At 27.6% G+C, this 24,719-nt stretch overlaps 1 protein-coding gene across 3 annotated transcripts; it reads right to left on the minus strand.

Moving 5' to 3' along the window:
• Nucleotides 1-17,968: 17,968 nt before the first annotated feature.
• LOC114191028 (probable serine/threonine-protein kinase At1g54610) lies at nt 17,969-24,211 on the minus strand. 3 transcript variants are annotated; one of them, XM_028080170.1, is made up of 10 exons: nt 24,048-24,211; nt 23,737-23,812; nt 23,586-23,634; nt 23,039-23,486; nt 22,555-22,839; nt 22,134-22,451; nt 20,302-20,529; nt 19,761-19,861; nt 18,788-18,905; nt 17,969-18,610 (listed from the first exon to the last, which is right to left on the minus strand). In XM_028080170.1, the coding sequence occupies exons 4-10, from the start codon at nt 23,414-23,416 to the stop codon at nt 18,290-18,292; spliced, it is 1,749 nt and encodes a 582-aa protein (XP_027935971.1). In that variant the 5' UTR covers nt 23,417-23,486; nt 23,586-23,634; nt 23,737-23,812; nt 24,048-24,211; the 3' UTR covers nt 17,969-18,289. The 3 variants fall into 3 exon arrangements, with proteins under 3 accessions (XP_027935971.1, XP_027935972.1, XP_027935970.1); XM_028080171.1 differs by having other exon boundaries at nt 23,039-23,474; nt 23,575-23,634; XM_028080169.1 differs by having other exon boundaries at nt 23,575-23,634.
• Between the last annotated feature and the right edge of the window lie 508 nt (nt 24,212-24,719).

Consider the following 24,719-nt stretch of genomic DNA (forward strand, 5'->3'; position numbering starts at 1 on the left):
AATAAATAAAACAGTATTGTAGTAAAATATTGTCTTCGTTTTCTTTCTTCATATTTATTTATTTATCTTTTTTCTTCTTTATTAAATGAAGCATTAATTTTTTATAAGATCATTGAGTTGAAATTTGAAAATAAGGTGTAGAAGCATAATTCTAAATTTAAATTTGTATTTTTATGAATAATTGGCGTGAAGGTTATTGAGATTTATTATTATTCGTAGAACTTAATGTACGGTGGATGGAGGAGTGTAATAATGACGGTTGGGTTATTACAGGCAACAATTGAAAGAAAGGTCTGAGAGGCACATAACATCATGATTTGTTCCTTTTATTCGCATTAACTCCTCAACTTCAAACTTGTTGGGATTTTTGTTCAACGTACCAAGCTTCTTCTTAGTATGTGTTTGGATATATATGCCATTGTATAATTTATTTAATATCTTTTTTCACATCGATTTAAAAGATAAAAATTACTCTCAAATTTTTATTGAATTAAAAGTTAATTTTTATAGTTTGATCGAGTACGATGGAAGTTTTACATCGACTAAAGATAAGATAATCTCATAATATGTGAGTGTGTGTAAATCTCACCCTATAAACTAATTTTGTGAGTTAAATTAGACTTAAAATCTATCTTTTAACATAATATCATATTAAAGTCCACTTTTTAACAGAGTCAACTAATTTTTGAGAGAACTTGCAGTTAATTTGTGGTTCTGAAATTTGTATTAGTTTAGTAAAGGTGATTCTTTTAAAATAAGACTTAAAATTAGTATGTAAATTAAAATTTTAATTGTTTATAGATTTATGTGTAAATTATATTTTTTATTTAAATTGTTTCTTGTAAAATTTACTATAACTTTTTTATGTTTTTAATTTTTTTCTTTATAGAAAGATATGAATAATTAAAATCAATAAATTAAATTTTTAATTTAATTAAGGTTTTTTTTTTCTCTTTTCACATCTAAAGTTTTTTTTTGTTAAGTATGTTTTTAGTCCATTAATTTTGATCTGAAATTGAAGTTTGTTCCAGTTCGAAACTTTGATACATTTTGGTTCTCAAACTTTTAAAGATGAATGAATATAGTCATTTTAACCCAATTATCTTAATTTTGTTGACATGTTAAACGCGTTTTATGTTAGCATTTGAGTTATTTACATCATTTGGTATATTTTCGTCTCAATATCTGCTAAAAAACGCATTTGACACATCAAAAATTTAACACAATTGAGTTAAAATGACTATACCATTCATTTTAAAATTTTGAGGACCAACATATATCAAAATATCAGATAGCGACTTCTTATTTCATATCAAAATTAAGGGACTAACAACATTCATAACATTTTTATCCCCTCTATCCTAATCACGTGCGAAGAGTTTTGTTACCGTATACAGAGACGAATGTTATAAGGGGTAGACGGGGGGCCACCACCCCCTCCCCCAAATTTTTTGAATTTTTTTTACATTATTTATATTTTAAATTTTTTAAATTATGTAAATTTTTTAATTTTAAAAAATTGTATGTATCTTTTTAAATTAAGTTAATATTATATTAAAAATTAATAAAAATTAAATTAAGTATTTTTATTTATTTTATAAGGTACAACAATAAATAATAAAACATAAAATCAAATATATATATATATATATATATATATAATTATTAAGATATTTTTTATTTTTTCTCTCATTGTCTTTTGCATTTTTTATATGTTGTATTGATCTCTCATGCTTATTTATTTTCTTTTGCTACTAAAAAAAAATTAGACGTAAACTAATCATTTTTTCATATCTCCTCTTCTATTCTTAAATAAGTAAATAAAAAGTTAACTTTCTTTTGTCTCTAGTGAAATATTTGTTTAACATTTAGTACTATTTTTTATCTCATGACCTTTTTGTATATTTATTTTTTATTAATATAGAAGATGAAACAATATACTATGTGATTTTTCATAGTCGATTTTTAATTCTAACTTGATTATCATGGTTTTTTTAGTAATTATGTCTCTCAACTTTTGATTAGATTATTATAAATTATTTTCTAGTCTTAAACTTATTTTTTAAATAGGTATGTTGATGAAAATAAAAGAATAAATTTATTCTTTAAAATTGATAGAGAAACTACCGGTGAAGATGAAAACATGATAATATGGTTGTTCATCGCATAACAATAAAATGAAAGCTTGTGAAGACTTTTTGAATCAAATGCACGTTAATAAAATGGAAGATGAATATTTTGCAGATAATTTAGTTATTTACATCGAAAAAAATTAACTGAAAAAGTTAATTATGATTCAATTACCATAAGTTTAAAAATATGAAAATACGATAGACATTCCTTTATATATCTGTAATTTATTTGATAATTATAAATATACTAGATTATGTATTCATTTTAATTGAATTAGTCACAATAATATTAAATATATAAATTTTGAGTATATTATTTTGTCTTCCCAAACCTTTTGGTGAAGATCCGCCAATATAAAAGTAAATCTTAATACATTAAATTTATAATGAAATATTTATTTGTAAATCAAACATATAAAAGTTGGTGAGGCTTTTTTTAACTTTTTTGATATTCTTAGAATATTTTTTTAAAAAAAAATACATAAATTGAGATAAGAGAAACGGGTAATTGTATTTTATTTTAATTAATTTATATTATTTAAATTAAGTCTATATTGTTAGTTAAGTCGATATTATTTAAATAAAATCTATATAAATATAATTTAAATATTATTGATTATTGTGATGTATATATAAAGACATCTTATCATTTACACTTTTTAATAATGCAAGCTTATGGTTTATTTTAATTTTGAAAATATTGTTAATAAATTCAAAAAATAACATAGAAGTAAAAATCATTAGAATTAAGAGGAACAACTATTAAATTAACCAACATAGTTCACAAGTTTTTTTTTTAACAACAATTGTTAGTGGTTAAGAGAAGTTGGACCCACAACCTCAAATCTCCTTTCCAACTTTATTACTAAAACTTCTTATAATTCTTGATCACAAGTATTTATTTTGATAAGTATTGAATCTATTGGACACGAGAACAAAAGGATAAATATGATAATAGAAAAAACTTCATTAAATTTTAAATCCACAAAAATTTGTATATTTTTTATTCAATGTATATTAAAATTTTGTATACATTGAATATTTTATATTTTTATATTTTTTTAGCTAAGTATCTATTATTTAATTATTTTTGTTAACTAGATAAGTTGAGTGTTATCTTGCTTACTTATTTTTAGATGCAAAAATATATGAGATTTTAGAGTTAACATAATATTATATTTTGAATAATGTAAAATAACAAGTAAGGATTATTGATTTTATTGAAAAAAAAATGTTGAACAATAAAAATAGTTTCATCAATAAGAGTAATAGAAACAATTTCTTGATTGCCGTAAGTGATGATGTGCAAGTTTACAACCTCATTATCTAAAATATATTTAATAAAAGCAATAACATTAAAATTCAAATAAAAATATAAAAAAATTTAAATATTCAATAAAATATCAATTAAAAATATCCAAATGAAAAATATCATGATTTAATTACGATTTTTTAAAATTAAGTTACATTTTCTTGGTATGTCAGGAAAAAAGATAAAATTATGTAATATATTGTGTATATTTTTGGTTTCTTGATTGGAACCTTTTCCTTATAATATTTGTCATTTTCATATTGTATTGGTTCAATTATTACATACTCGCCTTATAAAATGCATTTTCCCAAGTATTAATTTTAATATCCTTTACCCTAGTTAAAATTTTGGACTTTCCGAACCATTAATAACTAATTATTTGGGTTCGAAAAAAAAAATGAGAAAAATAAAGAAAGAAAAGTATAAAGAAATTTTAAAAGAAAATTAATGATAGATGAAGTTCACAATATTTTTTCTTTTACTTACTTGTGTGTGTATACAAAAGAATATAACTCAATTGTTTAGTACTAATTCTTTGTTGTCCATAACTCCCTCATACACATTCATATGTTCATTATTTTCTATCATTATAATCCTGAAATGTAAGACATCAATAATTAAATGTCCACAAATATGATCCTCAATGATCCATAAAACTTTGACATTTTGACTTTATTTCCGAAAGACTCATGTATTAAGTAGATTCAAAGATTATGTACCTATCATATCATTTCACACTCCTAAAGAGCAAGCTCTCACAAAGCAATAACTTAGGACCAATGTCCTCCTCAAGTATGGTAGGATAAATTCTTTGTACTTGTGTGATTCAATCATGTTTCATTATGAAGCACCGGATTATAGGAACCTCCTTCGATCCTGACAACTATATATTTTTCTCTATGTGAGTTGGATACTAGCAAAGTCAGGATAATCTCATCAAATCACACCTTAAACTCAATATCAATTTAGCACTTCCTCCTTGGAAGTCACACACCCTCATCGTCTATACAACCAAGAAATCATACATATCATATGGCATTATTTATTATTGTCAAGGAAACAACACATGCATAATTAAAGCAATCTAAACATGCAATTTATCCAATAAAAAGGCAGTGCTCGATCAAAAAATCCTTGGTACCCAATGCCATAATTCTTTAGTGCTCCTTGGAATTTAATTCCATGTGGCGCCCAACGCCAGGCTCTTGGCTCCCAACGCTACTCTGAAGTGCCTAGCGATGTCCATTGGGTGTCCAACCCCAACTTCTCTGGAGCTTAATGCCAAGCGAGTGCCCAATGGTCCCAGGGTAGTCCCCAATGCTCAAAACTACTAGAAGTCACTGTTAAGTGAGAGCTCAACGGTCCTAGGTCAGTGCCTAACTCCTTAAACCACTAGAACTCACAGTCAAGTGAGCGCCCCGGTTTCAGGGTAGCTTCCAATGCCCTAAACCTCTAGAGTTCACAAACTTGAGTTCTCTACTTGGCGCCTAACGATTCTATGGTACCATTCAACACTATATAAAAGCAAATCCTAATTTAATTAAAATAGGTTATTCGATTTGCCTATCTAGACAATTCTAGTCCATCCTTAATTTGTTCAAAATGCCTTATTTTAGTTCAAAAGATACGTGAGATAGAGCAAATTTCATAATCCTACTATAATCAAATCAATTCCACACACAAAATTTCTATTCAAACAAACAACCAATTTAATATACTAACAATTTTAGTTCATCGTCAACATCAATTTATTAAATAGAACTTAATTAATATAATTGAAGTAGCTTCCCTTACCTTAAAAAGGAGATTCTTTTCACTCATAGAGACTCCTCACATTCAAAATATTGAAGTAGCTCTAACTACACAAAAAAAGTTCAAGATTAATTATCTTAACACACCCTCAAAACCACAAAATAGTAGAAAATCAAACTGAACAACCTAAAGTCCCATACAACAGAATAAAGAATTGGCTCAAGAAAAAAGAGAAAAGAAGTGATTTTATTCTCTATTCACAAATCTGATAAACAAATTTGTTAGTCTTCGATGTCAAGAGTTAAAAGGTAGACTCAAATTTGTTAGTCTTCGATGTCAAGAGTTAAAAGATAGACTCAAATATTCACACAAATAAAAAATGAATTAAAAACTTAGAGAATTGATAATGGAGATTTAAAGAAAAGTTGCTAGATAGATAAAAGTTTATAAAATAAAACTCATTTTAATAAAATTTTATATATAATTTACACTTTTAATAATAAAATTCAACTATTAACCAATTTTTTTAAATCTATCACAATATATATATATATATATATATATATATATATATATAAACAATTCATTATTAAATAAAAGTTATAAAAATTACTAGTGACAATATTCAACACATTTTATTTTGTTTCATATTTGACCCATAAAAAGTGGGACAAACTAATTTAAAAATAAAATTTGTGGGTTAACACATTATCTATGCCATACAATTATACAATTGTGAATTTATGTACGAGTTAATATATATATATATATATATATATATATATATATATATATATATATATATATATATATATATATATTAAATGACGACATGTATTATAATTTCCAAAATTTTAAATTCAAGCCTTTTTTATAACAATAAATTCTTTTTACAAATATAATAATTAAAACAATTAATGACCTATTATCCAATATAAATAAATAATAAAACACATTACAAATAAATATATATATATATATATATATATATATCGAAATTTATATTGAAATAAAATATAGATTCTGCTTATAAATATTAATAACATAATAAATAAATAAATTTTATTATATTCAAATACATAGATAATTATACATAATAATAAAAATAAAAAAAATAAATACAAATCACGAGACAACATGTCAATAAATTGACGAGTTTAGACGTCTAATAAATCTGTTTTGTATCCATCTAGCTACGAAACAACTCATAAAATCTCTTCCCTTATTACCACAAGTTACAATAAATATTTTTTTTTAGGGATGACAATACGCACTAGGCCGGGCGTTTAGGCTCGGCCCACACTTGACCAGCAAAATATGGGCTTAAAATTCTAGCTCATCCTGTATGAGTGTGGTTCTGCAGGCCAGTTCATCTAAATTTTTTTTTAATTTTATGATAAAACTTTCAATGTTTAACAAATTGAAAAACTTTAATAAGTCACAAAATTAATCAAAGACTTTAGAAAGTTGGATGATAAATTGATAATTCAATATTTTCAATTCTAGCTCATCCTGTATGAGTGTGGTTCCGCAGGCCAGTTCATCTATTTATTTTTTTTTTAAATCATATGATAAAACTTTCAATGTTCAACAAATTGAAAAACTTTAATAAGTCACAAAATTAATCAAAGACTTTAGAAAGTTGGATGATAAATTGATAATTCAATGTTTTCATCATATTCATATTTATACTTTGATATACACGATGTATTATTCAAATTTTATTATATTCAAAACATACATAATACCTACCGTTTTCAGTCATACAATAATTTGAACGTTCATACAGGAGTCCATAAGTCCAGAAGAAAAATAGCTGATATACACAAGTACAAATTTTGTTTTAATGTGAACCAGGAGACTGCAAACTTCTATGAACTAGGCTTCTGCGGATTCAATGTCTTAGCCCGTCCCGTGTGTTTTTGAGACCCGTATTCTCACTCCTAATTCTTTTATACAACACAAACATGCTTTAAGTGAAGTTAATTTGATTTGATTTTTTAGTAAATAAAAAATATTGTTAAATTGGTTGATTAAGGTGGCATAAGGATACATTGTTTATTTGTTTGAGTGAACAAGGGAAGGGATCCAAGCAATAAATAAAACCATTTGTAGCAACACTGTGCCTTCAAAAACGAATAACAACGTGAATATTTTTGTCTTTTTTATGAAAAGTGGTGCTAGACTAAGAGGGAAGACATTTTTATTAGAAGACTAATTTAATTTGTCATTCCTTCACATTTGAAAAAAAAGTTCCAAACTATAAAATAATTATTTATTTTCAACTCAATTATTCCATTTCTTTATTCATTATCCAAATATAGTACCAATTTTTCGAAGCTAAAAAATGTTTGAACCTCCACACAGATATATTTCATGTAGATCACGTTCGATCGTTTTGTCAACATCATGAATTGGTACAACAAATACTACAATAATGCAATCAGCGTGTTGCTGTGTGTCAGTTGTAACGTGTCACCTTCAGGTGCTAAATATAAAATATCGTCATGAATCACGAGTTTGCTAATAGTTTATATTTTTCTTACAAAAGTTGTACTAAAGTATAAAATAAAATACATTCACTTTAGAATCTATTGTATTATTTTAATAATATTATAATAGATATTAAAAAAATAAGAATATAATTAAAATATTCGTATATTAAAATGTCACCTGGTTGTATTTCTTTATATTCTTTATATGAGATGTCAATTTATTACATATATAAAATATTGACTTTCATAATATTGGTACAAAACTTCTATTTCTTTCGTAATGACTAATCTTTATTATGTAATCAGTCTTAGTCTTTGTTTATTAGAATCAAAGTGGAATAGGAGACTGAAAATAAAGAAAGGGATAATGAAAATTAGGTCGAAGAAAAATTGCTTAAATTACATGAAAAAGTAGAAATGAATATAAATAGGATAGTTTTATTTATTTATTATAATACAAAAAAAATATTAATAAAATATTTCATATATATTAAATATTATAATATATATATATATATATATATATATATATATATATATATATATTTATTTATTTACTATGTAATTAATTATGTCACTTATCATATATTCTTTTAACTTTTGTAAAAATAGGTATTTTTTTTTCATAAGTAGCATGTTTTAGTTAATTAGAAGAGAAAACATGTGAAGACATTTATTAGTAATAAAAATTTGATTTAAGTTGTTGTTTTTATAGAGTTACAAGAGTTCATTCAAGTTTGAAATAATTTTTACAAGTTTGTTTAGAAAGTCAAAACCCTGCAACAGTAAAAACAACATCTTAGCATACATAACCCATCAAGGTTATTCTCTACAATAGTGAAAGCATTAGGACCACTACATATTAAGACAATAACACAATACCATAATTTAGCCTAGTGAAAACCATAAACATTTCCATTTCTGCAAAATTATTCAACCTTCATGATTATATAGCTGAAATTTCGTTTTCACCCAAACCTATGCAACTAAAAATGTAATGTTTGATGTTGTTTTTGCAAATAAATGTTTGTCACCATATGGTTCAAGTTATCCCTTGTAGAGACAATTTCGTAACAAAGTAGAAATTTTCTATGCTTGCGACATAGAAAGTTGACGTGTATATTAATTTTAAATTAAAATAGGCTTAAATACTTGTTTGGTCCTCATTTTCGTAGTATTTGTTGCAGATTATTATTATTTTGACAGAATGTTTAAAATGGTCTTCATTTTTACCGAATGTTTAGAATGATCCTCATTTTTGCAATTCGTGTTTTATTTGGTCTTTTTTGTAACGCCGTTTAAATCATTAACGGAGCATTGTACATGTGTCACGGTTTATATTAGGGTATGTTACGTGTACGGTACAGGTGTGGTACCCAAACCCAACGGGTATTAAACTTTTGACTCATCCCCATCCCCACTGGGTAACGGGTATAATCTCGTACCCATATCCATACCCATTTTCTTACTACTTCAATATTAATTTTAATTAATTTTTATAAAATAAAAAAATTATGATAAAGGAAACATAATATTATCAAATATTCAATATTACAATGATGGTTGTTTCTTCGATATCAAATACTTTAAAATAAATTATAATTATTTATATTTTATATTATAATACCAAATAAAATTTCATGAGAACTAAAACAATTATTAAATTTGCAAATATTAATGAAACATAATTGATAAAATTTAAAAATATTTTTTCTAAAAATATAAAAGAAAAACAAATATTCAAATTAAAATATATTTTAAATGTTTGTTTACTTCAATCTTTTCAATTCTAATAAATCTCTTTTTTATACACTAATAAAAGTTATAATACATCATTTGATCAAAATGATACAAAGAACATAATTGATATTTTAAATGTTTGTTTACTTCAATCTTTTAAATTTTAATAAATCTTTTTTTTATACACTAATAAAAGTTATAATATATCATTTGATCAAAATGATACAAAGAACAAATAATAATCATAATAAAAGTTTAAAATAAATTATAATTGTTTACACTTTAGATTATAATACCAAATAAAATTTCATGAGAACCAACACATTTATTAAATTTACAAATATTAATGAAACCTAGTTGATAATATTTAAAAACATTTTTAAAAAAATATAAATGAAAAACAAATATTCAAATTAAAATATATTTTAAATGTTTGTTTACTTCAATCTTTTTAATTCTAATGAATCTCTTTTTTATACACTAATAAAAGTTATAATACATTATTTGATCAAAATGATACAAAGAACAAATAATAATCATAATAAAAGCTTAAAATAAATTATAATTTTTTTCATTTTAGATTATAATACCAAATAAAATTTCATGAGAACCAACACATTTATTAAATTTGCAAATATTAATGAAACCTAGTTGATAAAATTTAAGAATATTTTAAAAAAAAATATATAAAAGGAAAACAAATATTTAAATTAAAATATATTTTAAATGTTTGTTTACTTCAATCTTTTTAATTCTAATGAATCTCTTTTTTATACACTAATAAAAGTTATAATACATTATTTGATCAAAATGATACAAAGAACAAATAATAATCATAATAAAAGCTTAAAATAAATTATAATTTTTTTCATTTTAGATTATAATACCAAATAAAATTTCATGAGAACCAACACATTTATTAAATTTGCAAATATTAATGAAACCTAGTTGATAAAATTTAAGAATATTTTAAAAAAAAAAATATAAAAGGAAAACAAATATTTAAATTAAAATATATTTTAAATGTTTGTTTACTTGAATCTTTTAAATTCTAATGAATCTCTTTTTTATACACTAATAAAAGTTATAATACATTACTTAATCAAAATGATACAAAGAACAAATAATAAGCATAATAATAAAATTTTAACATAGATCTTGTATCTTTTGAACTTCAATTATGTTGGATGGTGATAAAAAAATATTAATGACAATTACACTAAATCTTTTATATTGTAGTAAATAAAAGTTATTTATACAATTATAGTGAAAAATTACAGTATGATTGATAATGAGTTAAAAAATTAAAAATAATTAAATAAAATATATCGAAATAGTATTCCTCATAATGAAAATAAACAAGAAATAAAAATATTAAAAAATTAACAAATGTTTACAAACAATTTGAGAGACTATTGAAAGAAATCGTACAAAGAAAAATAAATGTATAATTAAGGATATGATAAGTTGAAAAATATCTTAGAGATCTAAGAAAACTTTTCAAATATCAACATATATACTCAGTGGTTGAGAAATAACAAAAAATGTTTTAGTGAAATAAAAAAGTTATTCAAATGAAACAAAAACTAATAATAAGAATAATAAGTAAATGATTTTTTTTATATTACCTAGTAGATGAAATGTTTGTGTTATTAAATACTTAAATTGAGAGTATTAAACATTTTCATGTGAAAGAAAAATATACATTAAATAAAAATATTAAAAAATAATAGAAATATTCAAATGTGAGACATAATTTTTTTTAATTAAAATACATATTTTTAACATAATTACATAAAGGTTATGATAAGATGAAAAATATAATTGAAATGCGAATGAGTTTCATGAAAAACCAAATAATTAGAATAAATAAAAAATAATATATATATATATATGGTTATTTAATTAATTAGGAATATTTTAATAATTTAAACGGGGATGGGTAATATGGTGGGGATATGTACATCCCCATACCCATCCCCATACCCAATGGAAAAAGTCGGGGATTCCCCATACCCATAACCATACCCAGTCAATGCGGGGATTCCCCGTCAAAACGGGGACGAGTTCGGACAATACCCACGGGGACAGGTTTATTTGCCATCTCTAGTGGTGGCCACTTTCATTTTTGCAAAGGCCGCTCTCGTTGGTGTCAATCTCACTACCCTTAGTGCTCGCAGATGTTGGGTTTAGGGTTTGGGTATTTCCTATCTTGAGAACACTCTATAGGTTTTGGTCTTCGTCACAGTGGTCTCGCTATTATCCTTCATTGTTGTCTTTTCCTTTTTCCCTCACTTTTTTTTGTCGCTTCTTCTGATTTCGAGGTTATGAATTTTGATTTGAAGGTTATTAGATATGCATTTTTGATTGAAATTAGTTATATGTCTTCTACTGAGTTATGAAAGTAGTTATTTGATAGCATATAGGTATTTGACTGTTTTTATGTCTATTGATTTATGAAATTATTTGTCAAACACACAATGAAAAGGCAGAGGAAGTAGAATAGAGTGAATCGACAATGTTGATGGTTTGAACAGGTAATGATGAACAATGGTAAAATTATGGTTTCATAGAAAAATTGAAAATGAGACTTTTTTATGTTAATGATGTCTAAAACTTACAAAAGTTAAAACTTTTTATACCAGTTATATTTATACCGATTTCGGAAACAACATAAAAAAAACTTCTTTTAACCGACATAAAAAAAAACCTACATCGCACTGGTGTTGTAACCATCCAAAGCAAAGAATTGAGTAACCCATAGATCCTTAACTTTCCCAAACTTATCATATAGTTTAGCTTCTTCCCCAACTATTTCATTTTGCAGTTTTTTATAAGTTGGTCTAAGAGTGTAGATTACATACTCTCTCCTTATCTAAACTTCTTCTTGCAAGTTGTTGAATCAACGTTTGTATCTAGAAAATCTCTTATTCAAACCACTTCCACCTTTACTAGAAACTTCATTTCCCACAAATTATTATTCCATTTTCCTAACTTTTCAATTATTTCCTATTTATGGATTGAACTGGTCTATAGTCTCATAGTCTCGTGAAACCATTCATAAAGGACAGATCATCATCGATCCACCCATCTCTCCAAAAATTGATCTTGATATGTATTTATAGTTTTAAAATAATATTATATATCTATAAACTAGTTTCTTTGTTTACCTTCCCCTATCGTCTAACTAATATGTTCCAAGTACCATCAATCACATCTTTTGTCATCTTATTGTTTAAAATTCTCTATCTCTCATATTCGTATTTGTATTTAACTTGTAATGTTTATGGAAACCACAAATGCATACTATTATATCCGCAAATATTATTGATTTATGATAAAAAAAAATTTATTAACTTAATGTGAATTCTAGCTTTTATTAATTAAATAAATATTTAATTGTGAAGATATTCAATAACTCATCTTAAATGAACTATTAGAAAATGTTCATATAATATACAAATATATTATTAAGTTTTTATTTGAAAATACGAGTCCGTGAATCTTGTTTATTAAATAGAAAATAATATATTGTCCTACAAGAAGGATAATTACTAAAGCATACAAAATTATTAAGAAAAAACAAACTTTATATATTGATTAAGACATAGATAAAGTGAATGAAAAAAAATTATAATATGACAACTTTCTAACTTTTTTTTACGATGAATTTTCTAAAATGAAATGATAACGACGGAAGTAGATTTATATATCGGTTCATTAATTGACATAAAAAGTTTTGATTTATTATCTACATGTATTCATGTAGTTTCCAAAATACACATACAAATTTTGTTTTAATATAAAAAAAATATATATGTTACAGTACTAGTGCTGGTGTAGTTACTACAAATTAGTTTGGTTTCCTTCGTATCAAAGTTTTTATGACCCATAAAGTTTTAAACTCTAAATATCATTCAAGAAGATAGATAAATCACACTCACAACTTGTTGTAATTTAATTAATATTATAAAATTCAAAGGACTACAAATATATCAATATTTTCTAATAAAACATGTAAGAGAATACAATAAGATTTATTCACTATCTCAAAATTACATAAATTGTTTAAGTTTTACACAAAAAATATTGAAGGTAAGCATTCTAATTCAATCTAAATTAATTAAAGTAAATTAATTAAAGTAAATGTTAAATCATTACAGAAGTTCCCAATTTTGTAATGAAATTTCAAGTAGGTCCCCTCATTTTTATTTGAATCAATTGAGTCTCTATTTTAGAAAATTCGTTGCAATTAAGTCATTTCCATTAATAGTACTCTAACGGTGTTAACTATGTGTCACCTGTCAGCACGTGATTTTATTAATTTTTTTTAATTTTTAATTTTGTTTAATAATTTAAAAAAAATTGTCACGTGTCAATCTCACATTGTGCTTGTGCCACGTGTAGAGACAATGTGATATAACAATGATAGTGTCACGTGATATTATTGGATGTGAAAAGTCTCAATGCAGTCCCTTTATTTGTTATTTTGTTTTAATTTGGTCCCAATTTTTTAAAATTGAATCAATTTCATCCCTATATCAAATTTAATTTTTACATAAATTTTACTATGATATTTTTATAATAATTGGTATTTTTAACAAAATTAAGTTTATTTAAATGTATATTTTGCATTGAACTTTATTTAAATATTGTTTCAAATATTTATATATCAATAATTTATAGACAAATGTTAGAGTTAGTTTAAAAATAACAACTTTATAAATTGAATTGTAAAATTTTAAATAAATATATTTATTTTAAATTGTTATAATTTTTTTTTAAATTTTATATTTGAATTTATAAAGTTTTTATTTTTAAAGCAACTCTAACATTTATCTATAAATTATGAATATATAAATATTTAAAACAAAATTTAAATAAATATATTTATTTTAAATTGTTATAAAATTGTTTTAAAATTTTATATTTGAATTTATAAAGTTTTTATTTTTAAAGCAACTCTAACATTTATCTATAAATTATAGATATATAAATATTTAAAACAAAATTTAAATAAAATTCAATGAAAAATATATATTTAAATAAACTTATTAAAAGTATCAATTATAATAAAAATATCACTAAAATTTATATAAAAAATAAATTTGATATAGAGATGAGATTGATTACGTTTTAAAAAAATTGGGACCATATTAAAACAAAATAGAGACTTTCACATCCAAATACCACTCTCACGTCACATTTTGTCTCTGCCACGTGATATAATGTTATATTGACATGTGACAGTTTTTATTTATTTTTTTTAACATTAAAAAATTTGAAAACTAAAAAAAATAACGTGATGACATGTAACACATAGTTAATAGTTAAAGTACTACTAATAAAAAGCACCTAATTACAATAAATTTTTTAAAATAAAGATCTGAGTTAAATAAAATGGAAGAAACTTACTTGACATTTCATTTTGTAACGAAGACCTCTAAAATAATTTAACCTAAATTAAATATAACAATATACTAAACTCAATTAAATAATATTTTATCTGAAAAAATCTAAATTGAATCCTCAAACAACTGCGATTATTGGAGGAAGGGAAATTGAAGATAAGGCTCCTTGATAAGTAACTAGACCTTATCATATTGTTACACCTCATAAGTACTTCATCATTTCTCTCAGATTTTCTTTATCGTTGATAATCTTCTTTCTTAACTTGTCTTGTCATATTCTTACCTATCAATAATAATGCTGGTGAAACATAACAAACAAACAAAATTAACAGATAAATGGAGTATGCTAAATAATATAGAAAATTAAAATAAATCATGATAATTAAACTAAGATTTTTCTTCGATAAATACAAATGTTGATTTGATAAAGATGATATTTTGAAGTGACAACAAGGCCTAATTTATCTGTAGGCCCAATTTCCTTAGTGGGTCTGCATGTAGCCTTCACTCTCACAAACCCAAATTCATTATTCATTATGCACTATTTTCTTTATTGTGATTATGTCCAAATTGAACTGATTATTTTTTTCTACTTAATTTGCCTTTTCTATAAATCAAAGAAGAAGAATAGTATATGTGTAGCGATCAGATTCAATGCATGGAGATTGACGCAAACATTATACTAAAACATTTTTCTTTGTGGTATTATTAATTGGTTTAAATGTTTGAGTTTGGCACGCTAACTAAACATTTTTTTTAATAAAAACGGTAGGTCAAGTTTAATTAGGACTTTAATTTCCCATTTTTCAAAAGAGTTTTTCGTAATAGACCATGACAGGAGGATTTAATTTTGTTTGACTTCTTAATTTCTTTAAACAAATATAAATTTTATGCGTGTTCTTCCTAGAAAGGCAAAGAAAGTGTAATTAAGTTATTTTAGTGCTCTTTTTGTGATATAGTTTTTTTTTAATTACAAAAATTGAGTAATAAAAAAATTATTTTTAAGTTGAGCAATGTTTAGGATATTGTTATTTTATTTTATATGTACAACCCATGCATGAAGTCATGTTATACATAAAGAAATGATAACTATAAGAGTAATTCATTAAAGAAAAACCAATGAATATGGTTAACAATTTTTTTAGAAAACATTAATTGTTATTAAGTTAATGATTGAGATTTATAAAACAATAATTACATTACATTAATAATGAATGTGACGGTATGTGTAGTAGACATCAAACATTAGAAGCAAAAGTGTATTCACACTTTGCCTTGTTTGTTATACCAGCTTTGGAATGCTCTCGTATATATTATTATTCAATGGATAAGAACAAAGTCTTCACGTTGCTGTCACAGTTATTTTTTTTTTGTTTATTAATTCAACCTATAAATATTTTTTTATATCTAAACTATATTTTTATTTGACTGAAAGTTGCCTTGTATTATACTCTCCCCAATTTTAATTGATTTTTTATTTTTAACACTCTTATTTGTTTTTAATGTCAAGGTTTATAGAAGATAGTCTAAGAAAGAAGATTAGTTTTGAAATGGAATTAATACAACTAAATGGCACTAACTAATTGTTTTAATTAATATAAGGCTTTTGGTTTATATTGAAGAATGGAAGGAGTAAATATCAACTTTTATAATAATTATGTGAAAAATCACAGCTAATTGGTTGCTAGTGTAAATCTATAGTAACAATACATTTAAAAAAAACATATAAATATTTTCTATTAGATGTATATATAAGTCGGTTGAAGAGAAAAAAACTAAAAACATACTTTAAATTTAAGTCTGCAATTTGTTCTTAAGAATTCGAAGCGAACTAACGCGATTTTAGGAGTCATATTACAATATAGAACTTTAGGAGTTATATAATTATAATATAAAATATTATGAGTGTTAAGAATTTGTAGAGATTGTAAAAATATGAAAGATATAAAATATATAATAAATATAAAATATATATTATAAGAGAAACTTGTTATTTTATTTTATTCATATACTTTTTTTTTTCTCTTTGTACAACAAAATCTAACAGAAAAAAGATATATATTTTGTACCGTACTTAGTCGGCCTAGAAGAAAGACAATGGACGCTTATCACCCTTTACCGACATCTATGTCATGAGAGGCTGAGGGACTGGTGTACTGCACCTGGTCGGCCTAAGCCGAGTACTAGTAAGCACCATGAACACACTAAGGCACTCGGACTAAAACCACTAAGAAGCGACGTCGATTTAACAAATCGAAAACAAACTATAGCTGCCTAAGCCGCCAAGAGGTAACCGGCTCAGGCCGACAACTCCATACAGAACAATCAAGGACTTAGTAAAAAACATGTCATCATTATCGAACTAAGGGCCTGGGTCAGGATCCTAGCCCACCTATGGCCCAAGCAAGGACCCAACCCACATAATTAATGATCTATAAATATGCATGGATCCCACGAATTAAAAGTACGCATTCATTACTTTGTTAATCACCCGATCTGACTTTCTGAGAGCTTTCGCTGACTTGAGCTTCGGAGTCTCTTCTGCAAGTAACCCCTCCTGGGTCCAAGTAGACATATACCAACCAGGAAGAGGCCTACTAAGGAAACAACGGACTATATAGATAAGGTAACACTTGTGTCTAACTTATCTTACTTGTTATCTGCAGGAACATTTTCTAAAAATAAAATTACAAAATTATTGATCCAATAATTTTCTCATTTCAAATGAAGATTTAAACGGGATACGAATTTAAATGAATGCAAATTTATGTGAATATTGACAGCATGTCATTCAAAATGAAAATAAATACAAAGAGAAAAAAAATGGACATAAATGTTACTCGATTTAAACATAAAATTTTAAATGTTTCCATAAAGGTAAAGATTATCACACAAGTAAATATGATGAACAATGAGAATTTCGTTAAGATGCTACCAATTAGGATGAGTTGCTTTTGAAATAACTTTAACTCATCCTGGAAATCAATACCAAAAAAAGGAAAAGTAAAATTAAATACAGAATAACATGAAGCTATCAAGTTACTATAACTTTGGTTTTGGTACAACTGGCACCATACCTAAATATGAGGACTTAAAAATCTAAAAATTTATTGCAATCTCAACAAATGTGTGAAATATAATTCAGATATTGACAATGAAAAAAAAAAATCACGATGTACATCACAGTAATTCTCTGTAATACCAACAGACTTAACAAGTTCCCCAGAAAAACCTCTGTATAAATAAAATCCAAAAGATTAAACTATGAAAAAAAAATGGAGGTTTAAAAATGGGGGAAAATGGTTATACTCCTTGATAATAAGGAATTAACCTTAAGAAGCAAGCATGTAGCATGACACATTTTCAAGCAGATGGACTCCAACACCAAAAATGGGGCAACAGAACATGTTCTTTCTTAATTTGACTCTACAAGAATGTACCTAGTATCTAGGCTGGGATTTTTTTTCCTTTAACTTTATGCTTGAGAGTTCCTTTGTATGATTTTGACAAATCCAATGCATCATCACCAGTAGTGTGTTTCTTCTGCTTACTAATGCTGGCAGGATTACCAATTGGACCTGACCAAGCTTGGAATGGTTCCTTTGAAAAGGTGTACGAGGTTGAACCCAAAGAGATGTCAGAAGGTATGATATCTGGATCAATGTGATTAGAAGATCCCAAAGGAAAGCCAAGTTGTCCATCTTCATGCGGTGGAGGAAACTTTTCACTCTTGCTCTTTGCATTTGCATGACTGATTAATCGCCTTCTCTGTTGCACACGAAATCACAGCAACCAATAATCAACGTTACTTTCTTACTTTCAATCATAACTATAGAGATTTTCAATTCTCAATCATGAAAAATGATGAAGATTTTTATCAGAAGGAAAGCAGCCAAGACATAATCTAAGATAATCAATAGATAGAACTAATTTTCTTGAACTTACATCCACGTTGGATTGAAGCTCAGCATTGGCTTCTGGAGCAGGAGCAGCTTTGGCAGCGCGTTCGCGACTCCGATGCTTCTTTGGACCATCAACACCAGTTTTGCCAGCAGCTCTTGATCTAGTAATCCATATTTGCAGGAAATGTCAGTCAAACATAATAAGATCACCAAATTAAAACTAGCAGATGTTAATCAAAAGGGAACACTCTTCACTCTGCTCGTACAAGCAAAATTGACGTCATTGTGTGTGTAAGTTGAAGCATACTCAAGTTAATCTGCTCATCATCTCTTGTGATGTTCAGCCATAACATTAAAGCATGGAAAACTTTAGTTTGCCACCTATATTTTTAAAAAGTGAACTTTAAACCTAACTCAACCTCACTCTAACCATGGCTCTGATATCATGCTAAAAAGTGGACTTTAAGCCTAAGTTAACCCCACAACACTGGTTTGTAAGGTGAGGTTTGCATCCACATATATACTCTACATTGGCTTTATCTCTAGTTAATGTTGGACTTCCAACACACTCCCTCATGCCGAGATATATATATATATATATATATATATATATATATATATATATATATATATATATATATATATATATATATATATATATATATATCGTGTGTTGGATTAGATATTAATGGATGGTTCCGATAACGGATGAAACAATTAACTCAACAAAGAACAAATTTCACTAGGAGAGACTAATATAAATAGAGAGAACATGTAAAGTCTTTCCGTCTCCACTTTTTGTCAGAAAAGACATATTTGCGATAAGTGTCATTGAATAATGCAGATAAAATACAATATTATTATTAATAACTTATATTTTTAGCCCGAATCTCTTCCTCCAACCGTTTTGTCCCAACCCCCTGCCTGCTTTTTAAATATATGTTTCTTTAAAATGTTCACATGTGTGTACATCCTCAATTCTAGTGTGCATCAAGCAAACTTCATAGAAAAGATACCTCCTTGCTTCATCATCCCGTCGTTTAGCATCCATTTCCTTTGTTGGGGGATATTTTGGAAGACTAAGAGGATCACAAGCATAAGGTTCTGTGGTAAAGAACTGCAAAATAATAGAAGGTTGAACAAAATAATAAGGGTTTGATTTTATAAAATGGAAAAGGCATCTAATTCAACAAAATTACAATGTTTTTCCTCAGACAACATTCAAGATTTGATGGACCAGTCTCCTATAGCAGCAGTTTACAACAATAATCATGCACATTTTTTGGCATTAAATATCAGAGGCAAAAAAGATGAAGAACCAAGCCACAAAAGTTCTTTTGTCAATAATAGATGCACCCACCAGCAATCCTTGTGGTTAAGAATCATACAGCCTAATAAAACTAGTAATGCACCACAAGACAAAGGGCTGAAGAAGTTCAACATGCGGCTTATTTTATGTTTCACAAAAGAGTCTGGAATATGAACTCCACTGAGAATAATACATTAGGATACAAAACATGTCTAAATTTTCAAAATAAGGAATTTTCAAAATCCCACCTCACTTCTTAGAGCATCTGAGGCAGTCTTTCGTTCTGCTGGATCAATAGCAAGAAGAGTCTCAATAAGGGGCAGAGATGAAGGTGGAAAATCTTTAAATGTCTCTCTTATACACCTCCTGTATGGCTGTCGAGGTTTAAACAAGGTAGCATTAGGCATCTTTGACTTCTTCCAATACTCATCAGAAGGTGATCCACAAAGTTTGTATATCTTATGCAGTTGTTCCACCTGTGTAAGTTATCGGTAAAGGGTCATAAAATATCCAATGAAGATCACAAATAACCAGCAAAAAAGAGCGAGTGATATATTGTTAATGCAATACAAATTCCTTCAAACTAAGTAAGAGATGGTAGAGCTAAACATAAGATCTAGCATATCACTTAAAAAGTGTGATTTGTGGAAAACAGACAAAGGGTGCATTTAAACAAACAAATCTTGTAAAGATAATGTTTCGTAGTTATCAGTCTGCATTGATTTGATAACTGAACCAAAAATACTATAACTATCATCATAATCACTAGTAGTGCTGCAAGAGAAAGTGTGGCTGGAATAGAAGATGCTGCAAGACATTCTATTCCTAGCATGGTCGTGGCTATCCGGATTGTATTACGCATTTCAATATCCTGTGACATGCTTGTCGGGCTTTGGATGCTGGTTTCCTCTCAGGTTATTTGGGACAATGTATTTATGAGGCAGGGTATGTACTTTGTAATTGGTTGGGAGAGTGTTATGGATACTCGAATTTTGTACATAGGCCACAGAACTGGTTACATTGCACGTATGTGCAAAAGGCAACTAAAAGCCATACAACTAACTAGTTATGCATAAGACGAAAACAAATTTGTAAATATTTTTCTTTAGGTAATACTGGTACCGGCTTATATTAATACACTATTATAACTGTTGATAAGGAAAAAAAAAACTAGTGCGAAATCCTTAAAAATGCATGACTTGATTGTTCTTCTACATTTGAGGGAGCATTGGTTTATATACCATTAACACACGACCAAATAATATGGACAAACTGACATTTCAACCAGTCAATAGGAAAAATGCTTTAGTAATAACATTTTAAATTGGTAACAGATATACCACTTCATACCTCCTTAAAGTACAAGTAATATCTTATTGACCAACACTGAACTGATATAAGAATCATTCTTCTTTCTAGTAATGTAAAATCTCCATTTTACCCAGTTTTTGTTTTCAATAGTACATGCACATTAAAAAGCTTGAACAAGCGATATAAAGGTAAAGGTACACATGCAAAAATGAAAAACAAAGGTACTAGCACTACATCAGAGAGCCTGGAGGTAACTAGTAACAATCTCTTCCACTGCCATTTACAATATCTGTGCTACAATTTGATTTGTTCCACTTTCTCACCCACCATGTTTCATGGCTCAACAGAGGCATATGCAGTTGTCTACGAAGTAAAATGGTTTATTAAATCATGCAGTAACTCAGCAATTGGTTATTTCTCATACTTTTTCAGTTTCTTAGTTTATTTCTCATTGATTGCATGTCTCTATATTCATTGCAGATAAGCATAATGCCAGCCTTCCAAAAGGAAGTACAGTACACAAAGCTTGGATCATCCTACATAGGCTTACCCTCATGAGAACAGATGGTTGGGACGGAGGAGTTGCAATGCCATAATTAAAAGGTTAATAGATGCATATTTAGAAAGAAGAGTTTCCATTAGGATATATAGCTTTGTTATTACTCTTTCAAAAACATAAAATTTGTTGGATTACCATCTAACTGTTAGGCAAAGATTTGAAGGAAATGAAAATTCATATAAATCAAAACAAGACAATTTAAGTTTTCACCTCCGTACGTCCAGGCATAATAGGTTTCCCAGCCAATAACTCTCCTAAAATGCAACCAACACTCCAAAGGTCGATGGCCACACCATATTCTGTGGCACCAAGAAGCAACTCAAGGGGGCGGTACCAAAGGGTAACTACACGATTAGTCATGGGATGCCGGCGGTCTGGATCAAAGAAAGATGCAAGGCCAAAGTCAGCAATTTTAAGTATCCCTTCATCGTTAATAAGAAGATTTGATCCTTTAATATCACGGTGAAGTACGTTTCGACTATGACAGTGCTCAAGTCCTGATAGCAGTTGATGAGTGTAACATTTAACCTGCAGTTGTAGACAGGTATTTGGAGACATCAAAACAGCAAATTGAAAAGAAACCAAAGGGTATCTCTTATTTCTTAGATTATTAAGGCAAACCTGGTCTAACCTGTGGCTCTGTAAATTTTATGTCAGGGCTTGCAGCAAGTCCAGCTAAATCATGCACCATGTAATCAAACACCAGGTACAAACTCAAGGACATTCTGGATGTAACTAAACCTTCTAGCTTTATAACATTGGGATGATCCAATCTTCTCAAAATAAGAATCTCTCTGGCCATGAATTTTACACTCTCAGGTTCCAAATTGTCAAATCGAACCTTCTTCAGTGCAACAATCTTACCCGTCAATGTGTCTTTAGCTTTGTATACATTACTATAAGTTCCTTGACCAATCTAATACAAAGGAAATTCAAAGAAAAATAAAACAAGAATGAGAAGAACAGAATAATGCAGACTGAATTGGGCTTCAAACCACATCCACAAATCCCTGATATGGCAAGACTTATTCAATGTATTTCCATTTTAAGTTAAATGTGACACAAGCACCTAAAAAATTTGAAGTTCAAAATTTTTTCCAACAATACAAACCTACCTTATCAATTTTCTCAAATGTGTCAGCCTTTCGCGGAATCCACCCACTAAGAGCTTCACCACACACTGCTGTTAGCCAAGGTGGCCACCCAGCTGCTACTTGCTCCCCCTGCAAATGCTTCGGTGGATTACTTAGCCTTGGATTTGGCTTTGACCTTCTTCTGTCATCCTTCGTTCCCCGGACTCCATCGCCACCACCATTCTCTTCCTTCTCCTTCTCTTTCTCCTTCTCACCATTCAGAGCCTCTACCACGTTCTCCTCAGCACTGCTTGTGGGCACTTCATCAACTTTCTTGTTTGATTCAACACTCACACTCTTCTCCTCCTTCACCTCGGAGATTATTCCCGATGACACTTCTCTGCCAATTATACACCCCATTTACTCTCCTCGAATCCAAGCTTCATTCCCTTGACATGGCTCCCTTTTGTGAGGGTTTCTGATCACCACACTAATCCAATAACATCAAGAAAGAAAGTAAAACACGAGCAAGATTAAATGATTACGATTACGTCTATGACGAGTAAAAAACATTTTACCCTTGATCAACCTGGTCATCCTACAACAATCGGTAGCATCATCCGCGGAAAGCAACAAACCTAAGCATCAAGTGATGAGTGAGCGGAATTTGGAATAAAAAGCAAAACTTTTTCACGTATTGAACAATCACTGGTCCACAAGGTGCAGGAGCACAAACATACACAGTCACCAATCAAGAATTCAGTTGAGGGGGAGGTCAAAGGTAGCACGATTCAGTGCGCCGTCAAAGTGATCTATCTGCATACACAAAAGGAAAGTGAAAAAGTTTAAATTTTTATAGTTTATTTATATTTTTCCAGATAGAGGAAGCACGTGATGGGTTGTGGAAAAAAGAGGGGCAAAGAAGAAAACGGAAAAAAGAGCATGGCCTGCTGCAGAGTGTGATAGAGAAAGAGTAATTGGAACTGGGGTTCGTGTTTGTATAAAGAGAAAGAGGTTGTTGTCTTGTCTGAGAAGTGTGGGCACTGTTTACCTGCGTTTGTTTGTCTGGTGATGTTGTTTGGTCTTTTGTGGCTCTCTCCGAACGAGACGAGGAATATAGAGAGGATGAGATCTTCCAACTATCACAAAGTCAAACCTCTCAAAATCGCTTTCTTTCAACACCCATTCATTTGTTTTCAACTTGATTCCTCTTCCCAGCTTCTTAAATTGATGCCTATTATTGTTAATTTCATAACAGTGCCCAAGGAAATTAGAAAATCACTGGAAAAGAAAAATTGATATACTCACAAACCAACGACCCAAATGATTGCTAATTATTATTATTATTATTTTCATTTTGAGTTCTCTTCAAACTTGAAATATGTTTGGCTGGTGGAAGATGATGAAAATAAGAAGTGATGGAATTAAATTGATTTATCCGATTAAATAAAAAAAAAAATTATTGATTTAGTCCTTTTAATTTATTGTTTTGGTTTATTTTAATTTTCTCAAATTCTTTGAAAATATTTAATTTAATTTATTTATTATTTTTTATTCAATTTAATCATTTTTTAAATAAATTAAAACTAAATTAATAATTAAATTTAATTATATATTAAAATAATATTTTATAATTTATACATAAAATTAATTTAATTTTAGAATAGAGAAAATAATATTGAATTGTTTAAAAAAAACTAAATTAAATAAAAATAATAAAAAG

This window comes from Vigna unguiculata, chromosome 7, assembly GCF_004118075.2.
Source record: "Vigna unguiculata cultivar IT97K-499-35 chromosome 7, ASM411807v1, whole genome shotgun sequence".
In the NCBI taxonomy this organism is placed as follows: domain Eukaryota; kingdom Viridiplantae; phylum Streptophyta; class Magnoliopsida; order Fabales; family Fabaceae; genus Vigna; species Vigna unguiculata.